The sequence below is a fragment of the Pithys albifrons genome, chromosome 11 (genome assembly GCF_047495875.1).
Source record: "Pithys albifrons albifrons isolate INPA30051 chromosome 11, PitAlb_v1, whole genome shotgun sequence".
Classification (NCBI taxonomy): domain Eukaryota; kingdom Metazoa; phylum Chordata; class Aves; order Passeriformes; family Thamnophilidae; genus Pithys; species Pithys albifrons.
The window spans coordinates 6,740,254-6,765,118 of NC_092468.1; the positions used below are offsets into that span (position 1 = coordinate 6,740,254).

A 24,865-nucleotide genomic window follows, 5' to 3' on the forward strand; every position below is an offset into this window, starting at 1 on the left:
CCACAAATATGCCAGGATCATTGCTCTGTCCTTCTACTGTAGAAATATAGGGATCAGATGCATCCCAGCTTGCCCACATAGAACAGACTATACTGATTTAGTTCACAATGCCCTGGTGAGTGCCTGGATCCAGAAGGACAGGACTTGAAATAGTTATGGAAGGTACAGGGAGGTTAAAAACTATTAGAAAGGGGGAAAAGAACAGTTACTCAAACAATACCTTACTTTGAATGATACTGAATATGTACTATTATATTTTCCCTTGGTAAGTATTTTTAAAAGATAAGTATTACAAGACAAAAAGGGAATAATAAAATTTATTTCAAAAACAGGGACTCTTAATTCGGAGCTTGCTGAAGTTAGAGAAGGACTTTAATGGGCTTTGGCTCAAGCCCTTATAGTGTAGCAAAGAAAACAATATAAACTGAAGTGGGATTTATATCCCTACCATAAATAATGTATGTCATCACAACTACTAGAGACAGCCTTTGTATATATCTAATTTATCATTATTAAAGTGAGATTATGGCAGCTTTATGCAAGACAGAGGCAGATCTGGGTCATTAGTGAAAACAGTTCATTTACATGATCCGCTGTAAGTCCTCAGGCACTTCCATCCCTCCTTCCTCTCGCTGGAGTCCTCAGTCCTGCCCCGCCATGGCCCACAGGGATACAGCACAGTGCAGGTGTGGCTGAAACCAGACTGAAAATCAAAACCAAAGGGCACTGATGATCCTCTTGGCTTTATTGTTTTTCCTTCAAAGTGAAAATACAAATTTCAAATAGGCAAGGCACAAAGGAAAACCTTGAGGGACATTTGCTCTTCAACCTCTGCTGACTGTTGGCACTTGCCAAAACTGACAGCAGCGAAGAAACAACTTTGGAACCTTCTGCATAACGTTTCATCCTTCCCTCTCACTGGGGACATTTACATCAGCAACAGAGGGCAGCTGGACCCTCGGGATGATAATGCAGCAGCTGAGCTCAGTTGCTGTAATTTTAATGGGTATCTCAGTGATTATTTGTAAAAATGGGCTTTGTCCAGCAGAACTATCCCTGACTGCCTTTGGAGTAGGTTTGGCCCAGCAGCCAGGGACAGAGTTCTACAGCCACTCTGAACTGTCCCTGCTGCCAAGTACCAAAAGGAGATTTGGAAATTAAACAGCTTCAGATAACTACATAGCCTTTGAGACAGAAAATAGCCACTTCGAAGTATGAGCAAGGCTTATGCATCATCATCATCACCACCATCATCCAAACGGCTACTCGGGGCTCAGGATGGTGATGCATAACCATTGCCACAGAACTTAAGAGACAACTCTGGATAAAATAATACTCTGTTAAAAAAACCTAAAATTGGCAAATAAGAGGCTTTCAGGCAATCATATTACAAATTACCACCTGAATAATTTTACAAAAAAGTACTTATTCCCTCGATGTACATGGGGAAACAAAACCAATCATGATTAATGTATTATTCCTTTAAAGACTAATTTGATGATATAATGGGGTTTGTGTCATCTCTCTTACTTCAGCACTCTGTGCCTTCTCCGTGAAAAACAATTCATGCTCATACTAATCTGTGCAGGGTTAGTAAAAAGAGCTTCCAACCTGGTCTATTGTGTCCCTCACAAAAATGTTCCACAGGATTGCCAGACTGTTTCTTATCAGCCATGAGAGAACCAGCCATTAATTTTAAAAGGCTCATGTCATCAACTATGGACATGTTCACAGCTTGACTGCGTTCACTCTGTTTCTTCTTATAACAAATGGATGCACAGTTACCAAACCTTACATTTTGTGTTTTTCACTGTGTTTTTTCCAAGAAAGTATTCTTCCTTCCAAACAATTTCTTACTTCTAATTTGACATGTTTATTACTCAGAAAGACCAATAACCTACAGCCCCTTATTTTATCAGCTAATAGGCAAAGCACCAATGCAAGCCCCTAAGCCCCTCATTTGCCTTCTCTTTCCCTGAGATGTTAACCAGCTGGTTCACTCCCAGCTGCCATCAGATCCTTTTGCTCTCCTGACACTACCAGCAAAAAGGAAATTAATGCCAACTGTGCAGATGATTTGGTATTGATACTTTCCCAATAGAATCCAGACTTAGACCACCAGTGTGTTCCACAGGGGACATCCACCCACCATCAGAGGGTTGTAAATCTCCAATGGCAACTGTCCTGGGATGCATTCAAAATAATAACAAAAGCCAAGAAAGATTCTGTATTTCATTATCAATTTTACACCATTGATTCTTCAAGCTGGTGTTAGATTTTTAATTATACCAATACAAAACATCCTACTTAAAATTGTTACTTCAGTACAAATATAAACCACAAATAAAATATAACCAATCTATCCATTATAAATTGATACTACTTTATAAGTTATGTTAACCTGCTAGAGTTCCACCTACAATATAGTTAGTTAATATTTCCTTTCATCCCATCAGCCAAAAAGGTTAATCCTCACACCAGCTGTTACTACTCCAGTACAGAATGAATGTGAATTTAACCTCTCCTGGATACAGCCCAATAAGTTCTGCTGTTTTTCTAAGCACTTCTGTGAATTAAAATGGACGTTGGCTTGCCATCCAAATTCATGAACAGGTCTGAAGTGGCTTTTAGGCAAGTCGCCAAATAACTCCCCAATTCCCTTATAGGGTATAGCTCTCACTCCAGAGATCTTCCATGCAAGAACTGAAAAACAACACCTTCTCTATTTCCTCAAAATTATTTTTCATTTTCTTAGCATTATTTAAATAAATTCTGCACAAAATTGCATTAAAATACTATTAAAGGTTCATTGGCCCTCTTCAGTTCTCAATGATTTCAACTTAGTTGTAACAATACAAGCATGAGAAGAATATGCCCTCCTGCAACCTTCCTGATGATGCAAAACACCAGGATATTGAAAAGCTTGAATATTAAATTCAACCCAGCACACGTGTTTGGATATTGCATAAGGCTGAGAAAAATATGAATACTCCCCAGTACAAAAAAGATCAATTACAAGAAACAATTTTTTTCAGCTTAACTTTATTTTAATGAATGCCAATATATGCAATAAAGTCTTCATGTTCTCTCAGACTTCAATTTTCATTTTCAAAAGTAGTATAATTCAGACTTTGATTTGACAAAGTAATGTACAATCCACTAAAGTTTAAAAAAAATAAGAAATCTACAGAATCTGAGCACATTACCTGTGTTTGCAAATCTCTCCTCCTGGAGATGAAATATTTCCTGTTTGGATGGGAAACCATCGGCCAAGTTGCATCCATGTATGGCTTTGAACATTCTAGAATTCAAAGCATTTTGGGCCCCTGAACAGAGGCTTGCCTGCTGGCAATAGAATCATAGAATCATCAAGGTTGGAAGAGACTTTTTAGATGAAAGAGGTTTTCTTTCTGTTTTACACATCCCAAGCACTGTCTGTAAGACTGAAATTCACAACAGAAGATACAGACCAGCTAGAGAAAATAAACTTTAAGTAAACTTTCAACCCCTTGAAATAGATCTAGTTATAAGAAATCAGTTATTGTCCTATCATAGAACCATGGAATGGTTTGAGTTGGAAGGGACCTTTAAAGACCATCTCTTTCCAACCCCCTGCCATGGGCAGGGACACCTTCCACTATTGCAGGTTGCTCGGAGCCCCATGCAGTCTTGAACACTCCCAGGGCTGGGGCAGCCTGTGCCAGGGCCTCAGCACCCTCACAGGGAAGATATTTGCCCAATATCTAAATTAAACCTACTCTCTTTCAGTTTGAATCTATTTCCCTTTGTACAGTTTCAGTGGCAGCATACTGTACCCCTTTAGCTGCATACCCCATCTTCATTAGCTCAGCTCTGACATCCTTATTGACTATAAAAATCAGTTTTGGCTTTATGCTTAAATACAGTTGTGTATTTTCTTTCCTTTAGGAAAGTGCTGAAGATTGACGGACAGGAGCAGAAGAAACTCACAGCACAGGTGCCGCCAGGCACGACCCTGCAGGTGCCAAAGCAGCACCCGGGGCCAGGAGGCGTTTTTAGTTAAGTGTGAATTGTGTTTCTCTCTCTCGGGCAGACAGACAGAGAGACAGACAGACAGCCCAGGCTCCGGTGCTGAGATGCCCGTCACGCCGGGTCCCGCTGCCGCCTGCACCTGTCCCGGCCGCAGCTTAACAGCGGGTTAATCTAGACAGCGCCCACACTGACCTCTTTTCCAACTTTTTTCCTACTATCGGTGCCCCCGCTAAGGAAGGAGACCCGGCAGCCCTGCCCCAGCCCCTCGGGCTGCTTCCCAAGACAGAGGGATGGACCCGGGACAGCGGGATGGACACAGGACAGCAGGATGGACCCAGGACAGAGGGATCGACCCAGGACGGCAGGATGGACCCAGGAAGGCGGGATGGTCCCAGAATAACGGGACGGACCCAGGATGGCAGGATGGTTCCTGCCCTAGCCTGGCCCGCACCTTCGTCTCAGCAGCGCTTCGGCAGCACCAACGCACTGTGGGGACTTGGGACAACGAGGTCCTTGCCCTTTCCCTCGGGGAAAACGCTGGGGCACCGCGTGTGTCCCGCACGCCGGGCCAGAGGGGATTTGTTGGGCTTGTATAGGAGACTGAAGGGAGACCTCACGGCTCCCTCATGAGGGCAGGCGGAGGGCGAGCACTGCTCTCGGTGACCAGGGACAGGGCCCGAGGGAACGGCACGAGGCTGTGCCGGGGCAGGTTTGGGTATCAGGAAAAGGTTCTTCCCCCAGAGGGTGGTCGGGCAACAAAGAGGCTCCAGGGCAGCGCTCACAGCGCCAAGGCCGGACAGAGCCCATGGAGCGTTTGGACAACGCTCGCAGGGACAGGGTGGGATTCTCGGCGTGTCCTGCACAGGGGCAAGAGCGGCACTGGATGATCCTCCCCCCCGTGTCCCTGCCAGCTGAGGGAATTCTGCGCCCCTTGGACCGCCTTTCCCGGCGCGCCGCGGGGCGGGAAGGGGCGTGTGTAACATGGCGGCGCTGGGCGCGCGGGGCCGCGCGGCGATGCGGGAGCTGCGGGCGCTGTGGGGGCGGCACGCGCGGCGCGGGCTCGGGCAGGGAGCGAGAGGTGCGTGAGGGGCGCGGGGGGACCCGCACCGGCACCGCCCGGGGGGACACCGGCACCTCCCGGTGCTGAGGCACCCCCCCCCCGGCCCGGAGCAGAGCCACCAGCGCCGGCCCGGGGGAACACCGGCATCGGCACTGGCACCGCCCGGGGCTCAGCCACCACCGCCGGCCCGGGGGGACACGGGCACTGCCCGGGGTTGAGCCAGCACCGCCCTCCCGGGAGGACACGCACCGGGCGAGAAGGGAGGTAGTGGGGGGCTCGGGCCCCTGCGGAGCAGGGGGAGCCGTGAGAGCAGCGGTGGCCGGGCCTGCCCTTGTTCCCATCCCCGGTAACAGCAGGTGTTTCTCCTCCCGCAGAAGGACAGGCCGCCCAGCCCAGGCCCGCCTTCACGGACGAGGCGGTGCAGGCGCTGCTGTACAAGATGACGGGGATCGACCTGCACAAGGTGTTCCGGCCCGTGAAGAAGGAGCTGAAGCCACCCCAGTACAAGCTGATGACCGAGGCTCAGCTGCAGGAGGTGAGGCTGCTCTGCGTCCTTCGGGAGCAGGTGTTGGCCTAAGAAGCCATTAAAAGCAACTGTTTCTGCCGCTTTTACTGCCGCTTGTGCAAACGTTTTGGTTTCTTTCCTTTGTTTCATGTCATTCCCTAAAACAGTCTAAATCAATGTTTCTTCACTTCATCAGTATTTGTTCACTTTAAGTGGTTTATCTAATTTTCCTCGATTTTTATGGAATATGGAAGGAAATTGGATGCTTTTTTTGTTGAATGACATCTTCTCTTTATTATCCCATTACTCTTCCTATGTTAAATGTTATATATTTAAATTATAGCCCTGGGATTCCTTTGACTACTCTTTTCCCCCTCTGTGGTCTGACAGGATGACAGAGCGGCCTGATTTAAGCAGGATTTCCTACAGCCAGTCACAACTGTCCATAAACTGTTGATTGTGGTTTAAGCTTTGGAGGAAATTTGCCATGGAAAAATACCTGACATAAACTTGGGGTTCGCAATTAGTCCGTTGTAGTTTTGGAACTTCCTGCAGCATTTCCCAGGTTTCAGTGCTGGTAAAATGTTCACAAGTGAATCGTCTGCCTGGAGTCTAAATTAGTGTATCACTATTTCTCAACTGCAGGAGAAAACAAAATTTAAAAAATACCTCTCCAAATGAACATACCTGTTTCAAAATTGTATGTTAGCTTTCCAATAGGATGATATTTTTAATTGTAAAATTAAACTACTTTTTTTTTCCTCCAAGGCCACAAGAAAAGCCATTGAGGAAGCTAAAGAAAAACTAGTCATGCCCCCTGTTTTGGATGAACGAGAGCCAATTGATGATGTCTTAGCAGAAGACAAATTCCTTGAAGGAACTGAAACTGCAAAATACATATTTACAGATTTAACATATTCTACTCCACATCGTGTAAGTAACACAATTAACAATATTAATTTGTTTTCAAAATAATCTTTAGGTTTTAATAAAAAAGTAATTATATCAGTTTGCAAAAGGGCTAAAGCTTGCTCCTAACTGATAATGATGAATTATGTTCCCTTACTCCAAAGCAGGCATGAGGGGAAGCTATGGGATGGTGAGTTAATTATTTTATGCCTGTCATGTGGTAGGAGTGCTGAGCTCCTCCATAGTTCTAAGAAGCTTTCTGTGAAATTGAATTACTTTATTGTATAGACCAAAAGATGGAGCTACTTCACAGCAGCAAAATCTGGTGGAAAGCTGTGCAAATGGTGGATGAATTCATGGGAAAGCTGTAAAGAAATAGTTATCGAGTAGAATTGTGGAGTGTAGGGATAGAGCTTTCTTTCTATAATGAAACATCTAGATGTTCATTAAGTACTGGTATTAAGAAGCTGGAACAATTCTTAACAAATAGTTATGATTTTAAGAAGTCTCCATGGTTCACATATGCATATGATCCTGTGAAAGGAATTGCCCAGTTTTCCATCTGTTACTCCATCTGAGAACTCTCCCCAGGAACCTGCTATTTATTTTTCTGCTTCAGTGTGTTGAAAACTTCCCCGTCCCAACAAACTTCCCCATCTGCTGCCCAAGGCAGAAATCATCATCTAGCACATTGCAACAATCAGTTAAAAATCAGCATCATTAGTGTGAGCTTAAGTACAGATGGACTTTGACAAGTAAGAATCTTTTTTTACAATGGTGAGAGATAATGCTCTTTATTTTACCTTATTTTCAGGAACGTTTTATTGTGGTTAGAGAACCCAACGGTGTGTTACGCAAAGCGACCTGGGAGGAGCGAGACAGAATGATACAGATATTCTTCCCAAAAGAAGGACGCAGAGTTATCCCCCCAGTGCTATTCAAGGACGAGCACCTTGGGGTAAGCTTTCCCTGAGTGTTTGAAAACTCATCATATTTCCTTAATTGTACTCTGTTACTGGGCAGAGGAGCTCTGAATAAGCCACTCTGGTGAGTGTATGTTTTAAGCTGCCTGAATTCTGGTTTGAACAATTGTTTATCGTTCTAACTTAGAATACTTGCAGTAAAGTTCCAGGTTAGGTCCAGGTACATCCTGGGTAGGTGTGAATACTGTGTCATACTAGAAGACCACATTGTTGTGCATTTATGAAATTGTACATTTCATCTAAAAATGTGGTGTTTCAGAAATAGAAATTAAGAAACATTGTATTAATATCAAGGCAGTTATGGAATTTCTGTGCACTGTCTTGTGATTAAGGGATTACTCCCTGTAATTGTTGCCCAGAACAGAATGTTGTGGCTGCTGCTTTGATTTTTAGAGAGTTCAATAGTGTGATACAGAATCTACTCCTGAATTTGAACTGTTGTTTCAGAATGTATTTCAGCAGGACCGTCATGAAGATCTCCTTAACAAGTGCATTGCACAGTTTGAGCCAGATTCACCTGACTATATCAGAGTGAGTTCACCTTTCATTTTCCTAGTCAAAAAAAATTTGTGGAGAACTTTCAGGTTTGTCTTGGAAATATTATCTGGGGCTCAAAAGTGTTGGCTATGGGCTCTCTCCCCCCCCATATAGGTTTTCAGTTATCTTTGTGATTCATGTTGGGCTTTATTTTTATGCAGAAAAGTAAAACAGGATTCTGTTTAAGTAATTTTCAACAGTATAGAAAAGTACTACATACAGAAAAAAAAAAGAAGTCTTAATGCAGGTATTTTTGTTATCAAAGCAGAGTTGATGATAACACCCCTAAGTGGCCACAAGCAGAGTTGTACTGCTGAAGTCATAGTAACTGCTCTGCTAGACTTGAAAAGGACCAGTTAGATGAATGAAAATGCACTTTGAGGAGAGCACTGTACACAAAGTATTATTTTTAATAAAGACTAGGTATAAAAATGTAGTTTTAGCTGAACAAGGAAAAGTTAGTAGCTGTAGCTGCTGGTAAATCTGTTAATCTGCACTTGCCTTTAAAATGTTTACTACTCTACACTGTAATATTCTCAGTGATTTGAGAAATTTTAACTTCTATTAAGCAATTTTTCAGGTGTCTTCAGAGTAAAGTTTCACCTCTTTGCTCTAGCAGATTATGACTTGACAGCAGTGCAACAAAGGTTCAGAGCTTGTGCCCCTCCCTCCCCAAACGTTCAGGACATAACCTGGTTTCCTTTTCCCATAAAGCTGTCTGTGCCTAAGTACTGAGAACTGGGATATCCCAGTGTCCCCCTGAATTACAACACGCATAGAGCTGTAATATAGCATCTTCAGTCTGTGACTTACTCCTGCAATTCAGGGAAATAGAAAATAGATTTAAAACTAAGTGATAGGTATAGGGGAAGAACTGTCACCAAGTTCCAGTTGTGTGAATGAAACTGAAACCTTTTCTGTGTGTAGGTTCATCATCGGACTTACGATGACATTGATAAACACGCCAAGTACGATCTGCTGCGCTCCACGAGACACTTTGGGGGGATGGTGTGGTATCTGGTCAACAGGAAGAGAACAGATGGCTTACTAATAGATATGATCAACAGAGACTTGTGAGTACTGTTTGACACCTCCTAATTCTGCTTATCTAAACAAATAGAAAACCGTAAGTACCACTGTTTGAAAACAATATTTCTGTTAAGATGTAGAAAAGTTTTCATTTGCATAAAATTTTAGGCTGGCTGTAACTGTTAGTGCTATTAGAAGCAGCAACTACAGTCCATTAAGTTGTAGGGTATTAAATAGGTTCCTGCAGAAACTGACCTTTTGTAGTTCTTGGGTTTTGTTTCCCATGTGATTGTTGGAACACTTTCAGCTCTGGGTAGTGCTGATCCTAAAAGGCTACGAATTCTGTCTTGCAATTTAGGCTTACGGGGTTGACACAGTCTGGCTTTTAGAGCAATTGCTGAGGAAGTTAGAAAGACACAGATATACTTTCATTTTAAATGGGTGGATTTCTTTAAGCTATGCTGCTAAATTTATTCAAAGCTCCCTGAAGCAAACAATGTTTAATTGTTCCAAATATCACTAGAGCTTGGAGAAATTTGTACCCTTAGAACTCCAGGTTGCAGTGATGGTGGCATTCATTTCCTGCTGTTGCAGTTAGAAACTTGGAACAGGTGGTCAGATCTCACTTTTAAACCTGAGGATATGGAGAAAGCAGGGAAGTTCCTGTTTCAAGTAAAATTATTAAAGGGAAAATTCAAGTATCTGGACAATTTAAATTAAAGCTCCATTCTTTACCTGCCACTCACTTCAGTGGTTTTAAATTCAGCAGTGAATGAGCTGTCACAGGATTTCTAACACTACTTCTGGTGCTAGTCACTGCAGTCTCTGTTAGAAAGTTCCCCTTTGGCACAGTTCTTCCACTAAATACTAATTATTTGATAATAATTTGTATCTTACAGGGATTTCAGCTGTATTAATGCTGAACAGGACACCAGGCTTCAGCTGCACTAGGGATAGGTTGAGGTACTTGGCTTGGTGCACTGTGGTGTTCATGTGCTTCTGGTCTTCCTTCCCACAAAGGGGCTGCCATTGCAGTAGATGATGGGATGCCTGTTTCCTTGTTTACCATATTCCATTGACTGGATACTCACGGAAAGCAGTTTATGACAGCCTGTGGTGTGCAAAGTACATCACAAAATACACTTTCTGTATGTATGCTTAATTATTAAGAAACAGTAATTGCTACAAATGAGCCTTTATTTTTTCAGGCTGGATGATGCTACAAGTTTGATTACGCTGTATCATATGCTACATCCTGAATGTCAGTCAGCAAAAGAAGCTAAAGAAGGGAAACTTCAAGGAGTTGATCTGATCAAGGTATGTTTTTCTGCTTCAGGCTACTTAACTATGGAGGAGAAAGCTTTAAGCTGCACAACTGCATTTAACTAGTCTCAATTTATTCTTACCTTAAGAGGTAGATACTTAACTAGAACTGTTCTGCATGCCATATTGGTTTTTTCAAGCTATTCATATACAGCTGCACCAGGATTTCAGTAGTAGGTGGCTGATCTGCCACTGGCATGATGAAATCTCATTATGCAACTCTGCTGTTAACTGTACATTAATCTCTCCTGCCATGGTTGCAGGTATTTGTGAAAACTGAATCCCAAAGAGAAGGCTACATACAGCTGGCCCTGCAGGCTTACGAAGAAGCAATGGCTACTTCTACAGCTTCATGAAATAAACATCAGTTCAGCTGAGTTTTAAGTCTGTTTATAATCATTCTCTGTACAGGATCCCACAATAAATAATGTAAACTGACTGTTGTAGATTTTTTTTTTAACTGAAATGCTTAAAATAACAAACTGTTGGTGTGATTCTTGAAATGTTCTGTAAATGAACTTAAAGTAGTCATCATGACTTTTTTGGTTTTGGTGACAATATACCCCAAGTTTAATTTTTTTACTGTTACATCTTGAATCTAAAGAGTTGCCCACAATTCATTTCACTTATTAAGGTAAGTGCAGGGTCTGAACAGCTTCGTTAAGGGTGTAACACCATTTCACCTCTTAAACTGTTATTTGTGCTCTGTTAGAACTTTTAGCTAAAAGTGGTGTGTTAAAGAACAATTGAGGTAACACTGATTGTTATCAAACCCAAGCTAAATAAGCACAGTGAAAACAACCCTATACTTTTGTGTATATGCTGAGAAAAGTCAGGTTAAAGTACTAATGTTCAGCTACTATGTTCCTGTTTCATATATTTTTAATACACACTATCAAAGCTGGGTTATTCTTAAGAATGACAGTATTTTTAGTAGAATTACTAGTACATGGAGAACTGAGGAGAAGGTTTAAAAGAATTTATTGAGCTGCTTGAAAAATGAAAACATTGTTTAGTATGTGCTGGAGCAGGCCTAGGTCTTGAATTTCAACGTACTCGAGCTGATTCGCTTTGTACAGTTGCTGGGTCTACACTGCCTTCTACATGTACATGGTCCACTTGTATAAAAATCAAATTAACTTGGAGCACATAGTCCACAGAACTTCATTCCTTGGTTTGGAGTAACTGATTTGGTCATCTAAAAAAGGATGTTTACTCATCCAAGATCTCTTCATCCAGATTGATATCTGTGGTATCAATATCCTCCAGATCCAAGTTATCTAAGTCATCTTCCAAGTCCAGCAGTGTCTAGGGAAAGATAAGACTGGATGAAGGAGATACTACCATGGTTCCATGTCAGCCAGCCTAGACTTGCACATTCTGCAAAACCCCAAGTATGGCAGCTGTGTGCAACACAAGTGCTAAAATAATCTGTACAGAGAAGCTATTGTTGGTAAGAAAGGCTCTTTCAAGAGCTGCAAGTTTTTAACACATTCTGCCCAACTGTGTTTGAACTCCACCCTTGAAACCCCCAAAGGCTGTTGAACTGGTCTGTGTTACTGTGTCTGGATTCTGCACCCCACGGGAAGGGATCTGTACACTGTACTGGGCCTAAGCTGTCCAGGTCTAGTAACACAGAGACATCTTCCACTAGCTTCGTTAAATCAAGTTATGAATCAAAGTCTTTAACAGGAAATTAGTGCTTGTAGTGCTCCCCTTCATAAAAATGTTTTGGTACCTTCTGATCTTTTGTTGGAAGTATATCAGAATTCTGCAAAACTGTCTTCATCACTTCTTGTTTAGGAGAGGGAACTGGTTCTTCAGCCTTCTTCTAATGACAAAGAAATTCCTTTAGTTCTTTTGAATTAATTTTTTTTCAACAAAAGCAAGTAACAGCAACCCAGTAATTCCTCCCCTCCCAGTGGTTCTCTTTCAAAGCTTCCCTCAGTAATTCCTGAGCCACGGCCTGTAAGGGTTCTAATCCCCTCTCCACTGGAGACTGCCATTTCCCTCCCCAGCTGAAGCAGTTGGACCTGCTTCAGTAGGTGAAACTGGTAAAAGGAAAACAACCTTCAGAAAGTATCAGTTCATTTCAAATATGGAAATGCTGCTAGTGATGCTTTGTAGTGCATCTCCTACGAGCTAAAAAATACAGACAGAATGACAAGTTGTGGCTTTTCTGTTTCTCCCTCAGTTTGTGATGCAGTTCTAATTTAGTTTTTTATAGCCTCAAACACTGTGCCACTTTGAGAAACTCACACTCTAATTTTCATGTACAAATGTATTTGATGTGAGCAAGATTTAGAAGTTGTCACTTTCTGTTTAAGCTCTGACAAGTATTTAAGTGTGTGTTTCAATCTGTATGCTCATACCTTACATTTTAAGTCATGTTTCCTGCATAATAATTGGACAACTGAGGTGGTAAAAAAAAATCAGTTTGTTACTTCAGGTATTGATTAGAACATCTGTTCCAGTAGCTGAGCAAGATTCCTAATCTATTAGCTATAAAATAGTGTTATTCCATAACCATGCAGCACACTAGCAAAGATCATTACACATTTTTAATTTCTGTAATATGCAAGAGTTTCCAGGTTCCAGCTACTGAGCTTTTAGAAAACCAGCTGCAGTTGAGGCATCCTGTATGGATGAATTTAATGGTAAGACTCTACAATTACACTACAAGGAGTGACCCAGGGTAAGGAAACACACTGATTTTGCAGTTACACATTAAGAACAATATGAGGCAAAAGAACATGAACTCAGCTGCAGTGCTTACAGTCAAACCAATAAAAGCAAAGATTTGTCCATTAGTGGTAAAATACTCTCCAGGGTAGATGTTACCATCAAATAGCAAGGTTGGCTCCTAGAATTCATCACTTAGTAGCACTGACCTGAGATGCCATTACTCCAGTAGGCTCAAATCCTTTTGCTTCTTCAAGTAAGTTTCTTTCTTCATTTGGCTAAAAGTAAAAAACCAACCAAAACGTGTTTGTTTAAATGTTTCCCTAACTCGCATTGAGCAGATTTGACACAGCAGCAAGTGTCTCTTCTAGAGACAATAAAACCCCCACTTACAGTGACAAGGGGGTACTCTCTGGCTGGCCGCAAGTCAGCGAGACTTTGTTTAACATATTCTTCAGCTACAAAAGCTTCCTTTAATCCAGGGAACAGGTTTTCATACTCTGTAGGATCAGCAAGGGACTCAGCAGCTTTTTGATTGACTTTAGACAGGTTTTCCCGCCAGAGTTTAACAACCCTGCAGATACAAACCATGTTTGTTACAGACGGCTCATTCTGACAACACTATTTGTGCTCTGCACAAGCTTGGAAATTACCTGGAAACTTGGCTTGGCAAATATGTCCGTGCAAGGAAAGCAGCTTCTGGGAGACGCCCAGTTTTAATCAGGAGTTCCAAACATGAGTCAAGCCTAGAAGATTTTTAAAGTGTGATTTTAACCAGTAAACTTAATAAAGACAAATTCCTGTATCAGGTTAACTGTTTATTAAATTAATGTAAAGTGCTTTCACTTCAGATTTTAAATCTAGTAGCCATCAAAAAAAGGAGCAGCTTTTCTGAGAAGGTACTACCACCAGCCCTCTCCATGAAGTTTTAAGTTAGCTGTAGTTAACCATTTGAGGAACCTGAGGTTCTTAGAACTCGTCAAAGCAGAAGAGAACAATCAGAATCTCTTGTTTGCTACTTACTTTCCCTGCAGGAAGTAGCTCATAAATGCCACATTATTCTTGCCATCTTTCTCTGCTCCTTCGGCTAACTTGTTCACCATGTTGGCATTTCCTGAAGCTGTGGCCAGGAGCAGCAGCCCCCCATAGTCTTGTGCATGGTGGAGACACTCCTGGGCTAAGCCAAACTGGCATTTACTAATGGCAAGCTCTGCAAGTTGTTTCCATTTCTGTTCTGACTAATTGTTCAAAAAGGGAAGAGAGAGGGAAAGAAAACAAATCACTGACATTTTTGAACAGCATAAAGATTTTTCAGAGCATTCAGTATGAAAAGGTATGTTTACTTGTGAAGGTGCTGCATCCCATCACAACACTGGTCTTCCCTTTGAGGTCCTGTGATAACTGTGGCTTCCACAGCAGGACAAAACCAGTGTCACAAGTTCATTACACAGCTATACCATTACATAATATAAACAGTTTGTCAGTAAACATAAAGGTGGGAGGTAGGAATGACTTTGGAAACGTAAACAGTAACAATCTCTTAAAGCTCCCAAGTTAATCTGCTGGATGAAGAAAGGCATTTCTGTAACTCTGTTAACACTCCTTATGAGCAAGAACTATTCTACAACAGGAACTGTAAGATCAATTCTCTGACTAATGGCTATGGGACAAATCACTGCCTTCCAGCCTTTCTAGTGCCACAGTCTAAGTCTGCCAAGCCGAAAGGCCTCAGCCCTGTCATTCCTTCTCTCCTTATCAGGTACTGGAGACTAGGCCTTGGTTCTCGGCTTAAGTTCTCCAGGAAGTCCACATTCTTCTGTTCCTCAACCCACAGCTTAGATGCCTTTGAATTACAGGCAAAAGAGCTTTATCAAAGGAGTTGGAGGCATTTCTGTTGTGTTCAGGGAGCTGTACTGTGTCCCTATATATCACTGCCTTTTCTCAGAGGGGCTCTCAGTATGAAGCACCAAAACTATATACTTACCTCTGCTTCCACTGCGAGCTGATACGCTATTTTTAACTCTCCAAGTTGAAGAGCAAGTTCAAAACGATGCTCTGGATCTGTAGATACTGCAAGAGCTTGTTGTTTGAAGCCCTAAAAGAAAAATCGGAAAGTTAGGCTGGAATCTGTCAACTCAAACAGCACCCCAGATGCTTTAACAAAAATACTCTCAACAGAGGGTTTCAGTATTCTCAAATAAATACAGATAATTAACAAGAGTTTATGCTTCCCCATGACTGGGTTTTGCTTAGCAAACTCACTTAAAAATATCAAAATAAATAAATCAATTGACAACTAAGAAGTAGTTTTCTTGCCTGTTTTTCAAGAAAATGTGCAACTCTGGTTCTCTGTTCTTTTGGAATTGTGGGAAGAACTTTGTCAGCCATACCAAAATCTCTTCTCATCACAGCAGTCTGATATTCAAGCACTGAGACCAGCAAAGAGTAACTAACAATGTTTAGCTCTTTATCTCCCAAATAAAGTCGGTTGTCCTTGGGGATGTACCCCAGAAGATACATAGTTCTGAAACAAAACAAAGAATATTCATCTTCAATGGATCCACTACGAAAGAGTCTATAAAAAAAATTCTCCAGTGGTTCTTATGGTAGCAATACTACTCACATAAAATATTCTACTTTTACTAGACATGCACTTTCACATAGCACTGTTGATTCCCTCCAGGATTACATTTCTGCCTCAGGACATACATCAGCATGATACATGAGAACAAGCTGTAATGCACAGCAAGCAGGTCTACCTTGCACTCACTTGACTGCAAGAACCTTTAACACTTGCTCATAATCTGAAGCAGCAACTCACCTGTCTAAATGGGCAATAGTGACAATTTCTCCTCCAACGTAGTAGTTGAGTCTGTTCACAGAACTGGTGTAAATAAAGCAGTCACCAACCCACAAACCTGTTTTCACAATCTCCTGAATCTCACCAAGAACCTGCAAAGTAAGGTTGGTTTAATTAGAGACACAAAAATGTACTTTTAGGTAACAAAGACTATTGGACTTTGAAATTATACTTAATATTCTACCTTAAATAAGTAGCTGGACAAGTTGCAAAAATAAATTTACATACAGATTCAAAGTACATAAATGGTGATTTCATTTTACAAAAATGCTACCTTAATTCTTAACCAGTTATAAATCTAGGAAACAAGCACCAAACTAAGCATTAAGCAAGGCAATCAAAGACAACTTTCCTTCTGAAACTCATTTCTGACACTTCACAGCATGAGATTCTTTTACTTCTCAAATTTGAAAATTGCAGAAAAAAGCTTAAGCTATGACCCAGAAGTGTGTTTAAAAAAATACCTGTAACTGTGTAAGAATAGTAAATAGATAACTGAAGAGAAATGCAGGTATAAAGATCTGTTATACTGAAATTCAGACAGGGATAACTCTCCTCAGGAACCTAAAGAAAATGATTAACAGTGTTCCTTAGGCAGACATGCTCTGTGGGACTCAGTGGTTTGAAAGCCAAGGTTTAAATAGGATTATGTTAAGGACTAAGTTTGCTACAGTCTGGGAAGACTTGCCTCTTTCATCTCTAATCTTATCCCACTTTTTAAATAGAAGGTACCTCAAAGGCATCTTCAATTCCATCTTCAGTGACACCTTCATGTGTTTCCTGGGCTGCTGCCACTTTTTCTGACAGGTATTTCAGAATGAAGAATGACTCCTCTGTAGCAATGCACACAAGCTCACCCGAGTCAGACCAGAAAATCTGTATCATCACAATCAACAACAGCAGTTTCAGACACCCCAGGTTAAGAATGGAGCATGTGTAAATTAAGCATAAAACATACTAACTCCAGAAGCTTTAGGACCTGAGAAGCAAACACATACAGGAATTTTTTTTTCCTCCTTCTGCTACATCAACTGAGATAAATGTGCTATTTTATGATTGACAGCTTGGCTTCATCAAAGAGGATCAGTTCAGTAAAAAATTTTAAAAATAATTAAAAACAGACAGGTAAATATCTTCGGTCGCATCTAGAAACTTACATGTTTGGGCTGAATTTCAATTCTGCGAATCAGTTCTGTGTTTTCCCAGTCATAGAATGCCAGGCCATTAACAGATCTGACTCCCAACAGAAAACCACCGTAGATGCCTGCAAGAAGATAAAGGTAAAAGAAATCCACACTGGAAAAAATGCACCAACATGTCTATTTTAAATGTAAATACTTACCTTCTGCTCCAAAATCAGGTTTGAATGACTTCTTCTCTTTGAAATTTTTAAATATCTTTACAACACTGTTGCTCTCCCTGATTGCATATCTAAATAGAGATAAAATTGTAAGAAAAAACAAGGCAATTATTTACTTTCCTACGAAATTACTAAATCATAAGCTGCTACAAAACAGCTGCATTTGAGTTACCTTCTACAACTATCAGAGTACTACAAATAGAAAATTTTAAAGCTGGACAGTCGTTGAAGCTCATTGTCCACACAGGTTTTAGTTTTCAGGCTGGTTTAGTGTTTGCACAGCCCGAAAACAAGTAGCAGCAAAGTTAATACAAAGGAAAAATTGTGCAGCACTTACTCTGAGGAATCATGTGCCCAAACAAACTCCTGTGCAGAGCCAAAGCTCTTGTTTCTCAGAGCCATGGCAGTGTAGATGATGTACTCACCATCACCACACACCACCACGAACCTGGAGCACAAGAAAGATGGAATTTGTCACATATCTGTGTTCAGTTCAACAGGCATCACCAAGAATGCAAATGATCCAAAAAATTAAAGGCCCCCATGCCCAATACAATCACTTCAAATGCAGACAGAGCACGAGCTTTATATATTTCCAAATAAGTATATTACCGTCCATTGGGGTTGTGCTGAATTGTCTGGGGATAGATTTCACAGCTCCCCATATCCTTCACAGCCAGAGGCAATCTCTCTCCATCTTTGATTTCAGCATCTCCCATGGCTTTCAAGTTAGCCTGTTGGACCTCTGAGTGTTTAGCCCAAATAATTTTTCCATTTGCATCCATGGACATGGCAGGTTCTTCACGACCAAGCTAGAAAGTGTAATGTAAGAAGTAAGCAAGTGGAAAAAAAAAATTGTTAATTTTCTTTTCAGCTTCTGTCTAAAAATGCCTATTAAAAAGTCAAAATTAGAGTATTTTACACATTATTCCAGAATCAGAAATCAGTTGCTCTGAATTACCATTTCAAATCAAGTGTACCTTGACAATAATGCTGCCTTCATCATATCCCAAAGCCACATTATTGGATCCTCTCAGGCTGGCCACACACCACACCCTCTCCATGCCATAGTTCAGGGTGCTTTCCAGGCGGTAGGTGCTCGAGTGCCAAATACGCACAGTTCCTACGGGAGAAGGGAAGGGATGGATGCCTTTCATCTGCTCCCAGGGTGAGGGCAGGAGCTGTGCAGCCACACCACAGAACAACTCCTCTGTAAGTTCTTTCCCTATCCCTTATACATCAGAAAACACAAAATTACCATCTTCTGAGCCTGTGATGATGATGGGCAGTTCAGGGTGGAAGCTGACACATGACACATTTTGAGCATGTCCTTCCAGCGTCTGCACACAGGTCTTATTCTGCAGAAACGAATGAGAAGTATAGGTACATATAGGCAAGAACACATGGCTACATTTTAACCTTCATTTCTTTAAGAAAATCTCCCCCAAAGCCAAAATTTGCCTGAAAATGTATTTCCCAGAGTTGCACAGCACAATAGATTAAAGTAACACAGAAACTGAGTTCACTTCAAAAAATCAGAACAAAACATCTGAATCTAACTACAGGTGAAGACAGAGCTATTACTGTCTTTGGCAAGAATGTTCAGAGAGTTGAGAATGAAAAGGCCACTGTGCTTGATATAACTAAGATTAGAGTAAGTCTGATGTCTACAGTTCTACATTGTGGCAAAATGACAAACACTATTGTGTAACAGTCATTACTGCAGTGAATGCTTAAATTAACAGTGCCAGCTTAAACTTCTGGGCCAACAACTTTTGTCTTGTCCTTTTGGCCATTCATAAACATGTCACAGGAAGAACTTAAAGAGTTCTAGGGTCCAACATCAGAACTGAATCCTTGGATTGTATCTCTTTCCTGCAGAGCATTCAAACAGGTCACCTCATGACTCCTGTCACACATGTGTGTGCATGCACACATGTACCTGTGTAAATGTGCACAGGATGAAAAACAGAGGGAAAGTAATCAAGAAAAAAGGAAAAAAGTTAATGAGAAGTCAAAGGACATAAAGAGTTGATACAGGAACAAGATTTACACAATGTTTACACTTGAACATAAAAGAGCACCTTAAACAAACATAAAACCTAAAAGGCAGGAATTAATGTATTACAAGAAAAACCCCTAATGCTAACAACAGAAACTTCATGCCAAATTTAATTTTATAAATCAACTTTGAGGTTATTTAAATTCACAGCAGGTTTCCTCAATGGTTACCAAATTTTTCATTAAATATGTCATGAAGTATTTCCTCTGCCTTTTCCTTCTTTCCAAGTAAAAATGAGGGAAGTCTGTAGGTGTATTCCAACCCAGGCACTGATGGCTTTGCCATGGAAGCTGCACAAGGTTCCTGAGGAGCAGAGCATGTACCTGGTAGTCCCAGATCTTCACCAGTCTGTCATCAGCCCCCGAGATGAGGTAGGGCTTGTCCCCACCACTGTAGTAGTCGATGCAGTTCACTCCCTTCTCGTGGCCTTCCAGAGTGAAGTTGGGGGAGGACGATCCCAGCTGCCACACCTTCCCAGGGAAAGACCCAACAAAACACCCCCCAACATGTAGTTACTGATCTTGTGCCTCCATGTCAACCTTGCCCAACAGAGCAGGTATTCAGGTGTATTTTACAAGTCCAAAGATAAATGCTATGGAATTCCAAAGGCACAGTTGTTTTCCTTAGGTGAGGAACCTTAACAACTGCTCAAACTACCAGTCCTTCCCCCAAATAAAAACATAAAACTCCCAATATGCCAAGTTGCACATGCCCTGCTCACACCTCCAATCAATGGAATTGGTTTCTTCCAAATTTTTTTAAGGACATACAACCACTAAGGTACCGTGTGTAAGAAGTAGTATCTGTTGATGAAAGTAACTAAAACACCTTGAATAAGCAACAACTATTCATGCACACACAGGTTGCCCCCAACTGCATCCTGAATTTAATTTTTTTCCCAGTTACATTAAATGAATAACAAATCTTATGTTGAATATGTGCAGATATGCTGCCATTTTCTCATGTTTATCACATGAAATCAACAGTTACGTGCATCTGATCTCAACATCTGAGGACATTTCAAATCAAAACTGGCCTTTTACAGCCAATATACTGTCAATGTGAGGAAGTCTCACTGCTCAGGTGACTGTAAATCTGTAGTTACAGATACATAGTAACAGTTTCACAGCAAATCAGACTCATCAGGGTCAACCAGGAGAAGACTGAAGGCACCTTTGGAAACAATTCAATAGACAGTCAAGGACATGAAAGTAATGGGAGAGACGCTTTTACCAGGGTTTGTTTTCTCCTTTTACTGCACAGTTGAATCTTTACCCACTATATAGTTTCAATACTTCCAAACCACTAATTGACAGTATAACCATTACTCCTCTCTGTATTTCTGTGTAATCCAGATAGAAAAGCAGCACTTTACAAGTTTGAAGAACCACATTTCAGTGATTAGAGGTGACAGGTTATCTGGTAAATTTACTAAATTACTTAGTAGGTGCATAGTAAGTCGACCATGGTCAGGTCTTTGTTCAATTAAAATGTAATTCTTGCACCTCCTTTTAAGAGTACTGACCCACTGTCCATACAGGATTATTCATTTGTATATGCTTATAATTAATGAATAAAAAAAATCCCCAAATACATTTCTTTACCTTAATTGTCCTATCCAAAGAAGCACTGGCAAACTGATTATTGTCTTTTGGGTTTATGACAATCTGCATGACGTAATGGGTGTGTCCTTCAAACACCTGAGAACAAGACCATTTTTTATCCCAATCCCAGAGCTTAATGAGCATGTCATCTGAAAAAACAGCAAAAACAACAACCAACCAATCAGAGTATGATGACTACCTTCTTAAACTAATAATCTTCAACAGCTTCAAGTTAAAGGCTGGAACGGAGGCACTGCTAATATTCAATATATTTTTCATCTGGAAGATTTTACCAGTCCTTCCTTGCAGAATGACCACAGTGAGTACAAGTTTCTCAAAAAGACTGTCCAGTAAAATGATAAAACGAAGAAAGTAACTCATCTGTCTTTAAAAGGGAGATTACAAATTGACATTAAGGGATTGAATCTTAAAGTAATTAAGACAGACATTAAGTAATTGGACCTGTGCTTTGTTCTGCAGCACCTACTCTGATGAGTGCTCAGGAATAGGAAGCAGAGACAATCAAGCTCCTTAATAGCTTCATTCCAACTGCTGAGTATAAGTTTCAACAGCAAAACACAGAAATACATGGTGCTGGTGACTCACAAAGCTCTGCCTTCTTGCAGAGCTCTGACTGCATTAGTGAGGTTTCCAGGAACAAAAAGGACTGAGAGTTTGCCACACTACATATAGGAACTCTTCCCCTGGCAGATATTTCAGTGAGAAGACTCTTTGCTCTTCTCTGACAAGAACATAAATTTTCATATTTTCAATCCTAAGTGCAGTTGATAATACACCAAAGAAACATGAATGCAAGTGACAAATAACAAAGTGACAATTGTCATGTTGGCTACTGTTTCCACAGAAAAAGGAGAAAACGTGCAATCCCTCACTACACAGAAACAGAACCCTAAAAGTAGCTGGTTAGGAAATACAAAATAACTATAAAAATACCACCAAGGGCTCTTACCGCTGCTGGTCAGTATGAAGGGCTGTGTGGGATGCACAGCAATGCAACGAATGTAATCGGAATGGGCCTCAAACATGTGAACTCTTTCCAAGGTGTTGTAATTAAAAACTCTAATTTGCATGTCATCCTATGAAGGGGGAGAAAAGGCATCATTAAAATAACATTGTCTGCACAGGGCACTTTCTATGCAATGCAGGGCAGCTAGAGAAAATATTCCAGCACTGAAGAGCCTCTAACAACAAATCATTTAGGAAAATGTGTTCTCTGTACATTGCTAATGATAAAAATTTTACTTTGATTCAGAAGTCTATAAATTACCCATTGCCATTTTAAGACACATAAGAATTGGAAAAACTTCAATTAAAATTTCATTTTTAGAAGTAACTTGGTCACAACAGGGTAAGACAACAAAATGACAATAGATTTTTACTCTGCATACAAGGCATAGGACTAGGACAGAAAATTGACACAAAAACATTTAGGTATTACCTCAACTTATGCAACAATACTCATTCCATCAAGAAAATCGTGGTACCAAGATCAGAATAGAACTATTCCTCTCAAAGTAGACTCATTGAATAAAAGCAGAGCTTTTTTCTAGAGGTCAGCAAAACTAAATAATTTATTTTTAAAATAAAAAAAAAAACAAAAGTGAAAGCAACTTCTAATTCATCTTACCTAGGACTGTCAATAGTTTGATATTAGTTAAAGCAGCACCAATAGTGAGTCAAAACTGGGTGCTGAGCATGTTCCAGTGAGCAGCAAAAGCAGACTTCAGATCTACCTGGCACCACCTGCACAGTTGGTCACCTTATCAGGCTGCTGTCTTTTGAAATGAAAACTTTAAGCTTCTAAGCTTCCTTAAAGGAGAAAATTTCTGGGAAACTCTAATGAAGTTCTCTTTTATGAATTATACCAGATTAGATTATTATGTGAAGGATGAAATAATGGCATGAAAAGGAATCAGAGAAAGTACAGCTGCACATGAAATCACAAGAGGACAGTATCTTACAGCTCCAGTGACAACCCAGTTCTTCCTCGCCACGAATTTGGCAGCTCTCACAGGGAGGTCACACACTTCAAAATTCTTCACCAGAGTCTAAAAATAAAAATAGTAAGTTTATAGCACTGGAGAAAACTTAAGCTTTGAAATCAGCTCTTCAGATTTTCTTAACAATGTCTTCTTTTTGTCAACTAATACAGTGACTTTTGTAATCAGAGGAGAGTACAGTCAGTGAGTGGCCCTGCTTGAGGTTCTTGTATCGATTGCATTTTTCAGTGCTAAATACACATCTGTCAGTCATGAAGATTTCCTAGCAAAGGCAAAGCAAGCCCCTCACCTGTGTTTCATGGTTCCACACACAGACACTGCCGTTGTAAAGGCTGGCCAGCATCCATGGCTCCGTGGGATGCAGGTCCACGCTCTTCACCCGGTCAGACCGAGCCGTCAGTTTCCGCTTTATGTCCAGTCGGAGAGGCTGGGGGGGAGAATTGGGAATAGCAGGTTATTTAACAGCAAGCTGGCACAGAAATACAATGACAAAAGGAAAGCTGAAGTTAACCCTCGAAATAAAAGGATCCAGTCTTGCTTTTCTGGCAGACAGAAGGCTGCTCCTCTTTTCTATCCATCTGCCTCTTTGCTTTCGCAGGGAAACATCCCCACCAATGGCAATGGGTCTGTTTAATTTCGTGACATTCAGAATTTCTTCATACTGTAAAAAGTATCTCCAGTACAGTAAAAAAAACCCAACCAGGATGCACTGCACATCTTCCTGGTGTCCCTGAACTCCTAAAACAAAGGAAAGAGAACTTGCTCCTAATACAAATGCTAAAAAATTAATCTTTCTGCTACTTCCCCTGAAAAAACAGGTAGGCAAACCAATTATCACAACAGAGCACAATAACATTGGCCCATTACAAATTTATTTCCATTCTCAATTCCCAAATTAAGTTTTAGAATAGAACACTATAGTGTAGAAATTGAGAGGAGGGAAAGTTTAAGTCTTTCCCTTAGAAAGAAGGCTTTGACCTTACACTATCATCATTGGCAATGTAAATCCACAGTATTTAAAAGGCATCAAGATGACTCTCTAAATTGTTTTCCACTCTACTCAATGCATTACAGATTCATTTAGATACTGAGCTGAGCTCTCTTAACTCTGCTGACATTTTATCTCTGAGAACTTAATGGGTAATATCTGATCAGAGAACGCTGCATGTGTTTAGTGGGGGAATAATATTAATAAAACCTGCAGTTACACATTTTAGTGCAGGGACAAAAGGTGCTCAGTTACCAGGTAGTACCCGTGACTTACAGACCGGACACGGTGTGGGGGAGATGGATTTGTGGTTTATTTCTCCTGCCCCAAACACCAGCACACGATGCGCTCGATTCTGTGGCTGTCCCTGTCCCTGCTCAGACCCGCAGCCCCCAGGCCGGGAAAGGCGCCTGCCACCCGCACCAGGACACGGGAGTGCAGGAACACCCTCTGGTGCTGTCGCTGCTCTGGGCCCGGCCCGCGGCCCTCCCGGGGCTGTCACCGCCGCACCGGGCTGGGCTCGGGGTCCCCGCGCTCACCATGGCGCCGCTGGCCCGGCGGGGTGTTCCGGTGTCCTGCGGGCTGTCTCGCTGTCCCGGGGCTGTCTCGGTGACCCGCGGCCTGTCCCGCTGTCCCGGGGCTGTCCTAGTCCCCGCTGCTCTCCCTACGGTGTCGCCGCGCCCCGGGCAGGATCCGACCCCTCCGACGTGGAGCTTCCGGGCCCGGCGCTCTCGCGAGAGCTGCGCGGGAGGGAAGAGGCGCGGCCCGGGGGCTGCCGGGAGTTGTAGGCGGCAGAGGGAGGGAGGGCATCGCTCCGGGTCGTGGGGAATCGCGGAATATCCCGAGAGGGAGGGGACCCACGGGGGTCATCCAGTGGGACACCTGGCCCTGCGCAGGACAGCACAAGAGTCACACCATGTGTCTGAGTGCG

General features: G+C 41.6%; 2 protein-coding genes across 3 annotated transcripts; one reads left to right on the forward strand and one right to left on the reverse strand.

Annotated features, from left to right (window-relative positions):
- The first annotated feature begins 4,971 nt into the window (after window positions 1-4,971).
- MRPS22 (mitochondrial ribosomal protein S22) lies at window positions 4,972-10,795 on the forward strand. The gene is made up of 8 exons (XM_071566123.1): window positions 4,972-5,089; window positions 5,446-5,606; window positions 6,345-6,509; window positions 7,300-7,443; window positions 7,916-7,999; window positions 8,933-9,078; window positions 10,243-10,351; window positions 10,621-10,795. The coding sequence occupies exons 1-8, from the start codon at window positions 4,993-4,995 to the stop codon at window positions 10,711-10,713; spliced, it is 999 nt and encodes a 332-aa protein (XP_071422224.1). The 5' UTR covers window positions 4,972-4,992; the 3' UTR covers window positions 10,714-10,795.
- Window positions 10,796-11,321: 526 nt separating this feature from the next.
- COPB2 (COPI coat complex subunit beta 2) lies at window positions 11,322-24,651 on the reverse strand. 2 transcript variants are annotated; one of them, XM_071566122.1, is made up of 22 exons: window positions 24,474-24,651; window positions 23,236-23,373; window positions 22,908-22,994; window positions 21,896-22,022; window positions 20,926-21,074; window positions 19,645-19,791; window positions 18,518-18,617; window positions 18,240-18,382; window positions 17,872-18,071; window positions 17,597-17,707; window positions 17,242-17,330; window positions 17,057-17,163; window positions 16,632-16,775; window positions 15,861-15,991; window positions 15,356-15,563; window positions 15,024-15,134; window positions 14,063-14,277; window positions 13,693-13,785; window positions 13,433-13,613; window positions 13,249-13,317; window positions 12,096-12,185; window positions 11,322-11,665 (listed from the first exon to the last, which is right to left on the reverse strand). In XM_071566122.1, exons 1-22 carry the CDS (start codon window positions 24,474-24,476, stop codon window positions 11,570-11,572), a joined length of 2,739 nt encoding a protein of 912 aa, XP_071422223.1. In that variant the 5' UTR covers window positions 24,477-24,651; the 3' UTR covers window positions 11,322-11,569. The 2 variants fall into 2 exon arrangements, with proteins under 2 accessions (XP_071422223.1, XP_071422222.1); XM_071566121.1 differs by having other exon boundaries at window positions 12,096-12,188.
- Window positions 24,652-24,865: the final 214 nt, after the last annotated feature.

Coding starts and splice junctions, on each gene's coding strand:
- COPB2 (XM_071566121.1), bottom strand. Junction 22,023..22,907: donor ACTGGGTTGTCACTGGAGCT/GTAAGATACTGT, acceptor CCCCCTTCATAG/GATGACATGCAAATTAGAGT. Junction 11,666..12,095: donor TTCCAACAAAAGATCAGAAG/GTACCAAAACAT, acceptor ATCTTTCCCTAG/ACACTGCTGGACTTGGAAGA.
- MRPS22 (XM_071566123.1), top strand. CDS start 4,993: ATGGCGGCGCTGGGCGCGCGGGGCCGCGCGGCGATGCGGGAGCTGCGG. Junction 5,607..6,344: donor CCGAGGCTCAGCTGCAGGAG/GTGAGGCTGCTC, acceptor TTTTCCTCCAAG/GCCACAAGAAAAGCCATTGA. Junction 9,079..10,242: donor GATATGATCAACAGAGACTT/GTGAGTACTGTT, acceptor TTATTTTTTCAG/GCTGGATGATGCTACAAGTT.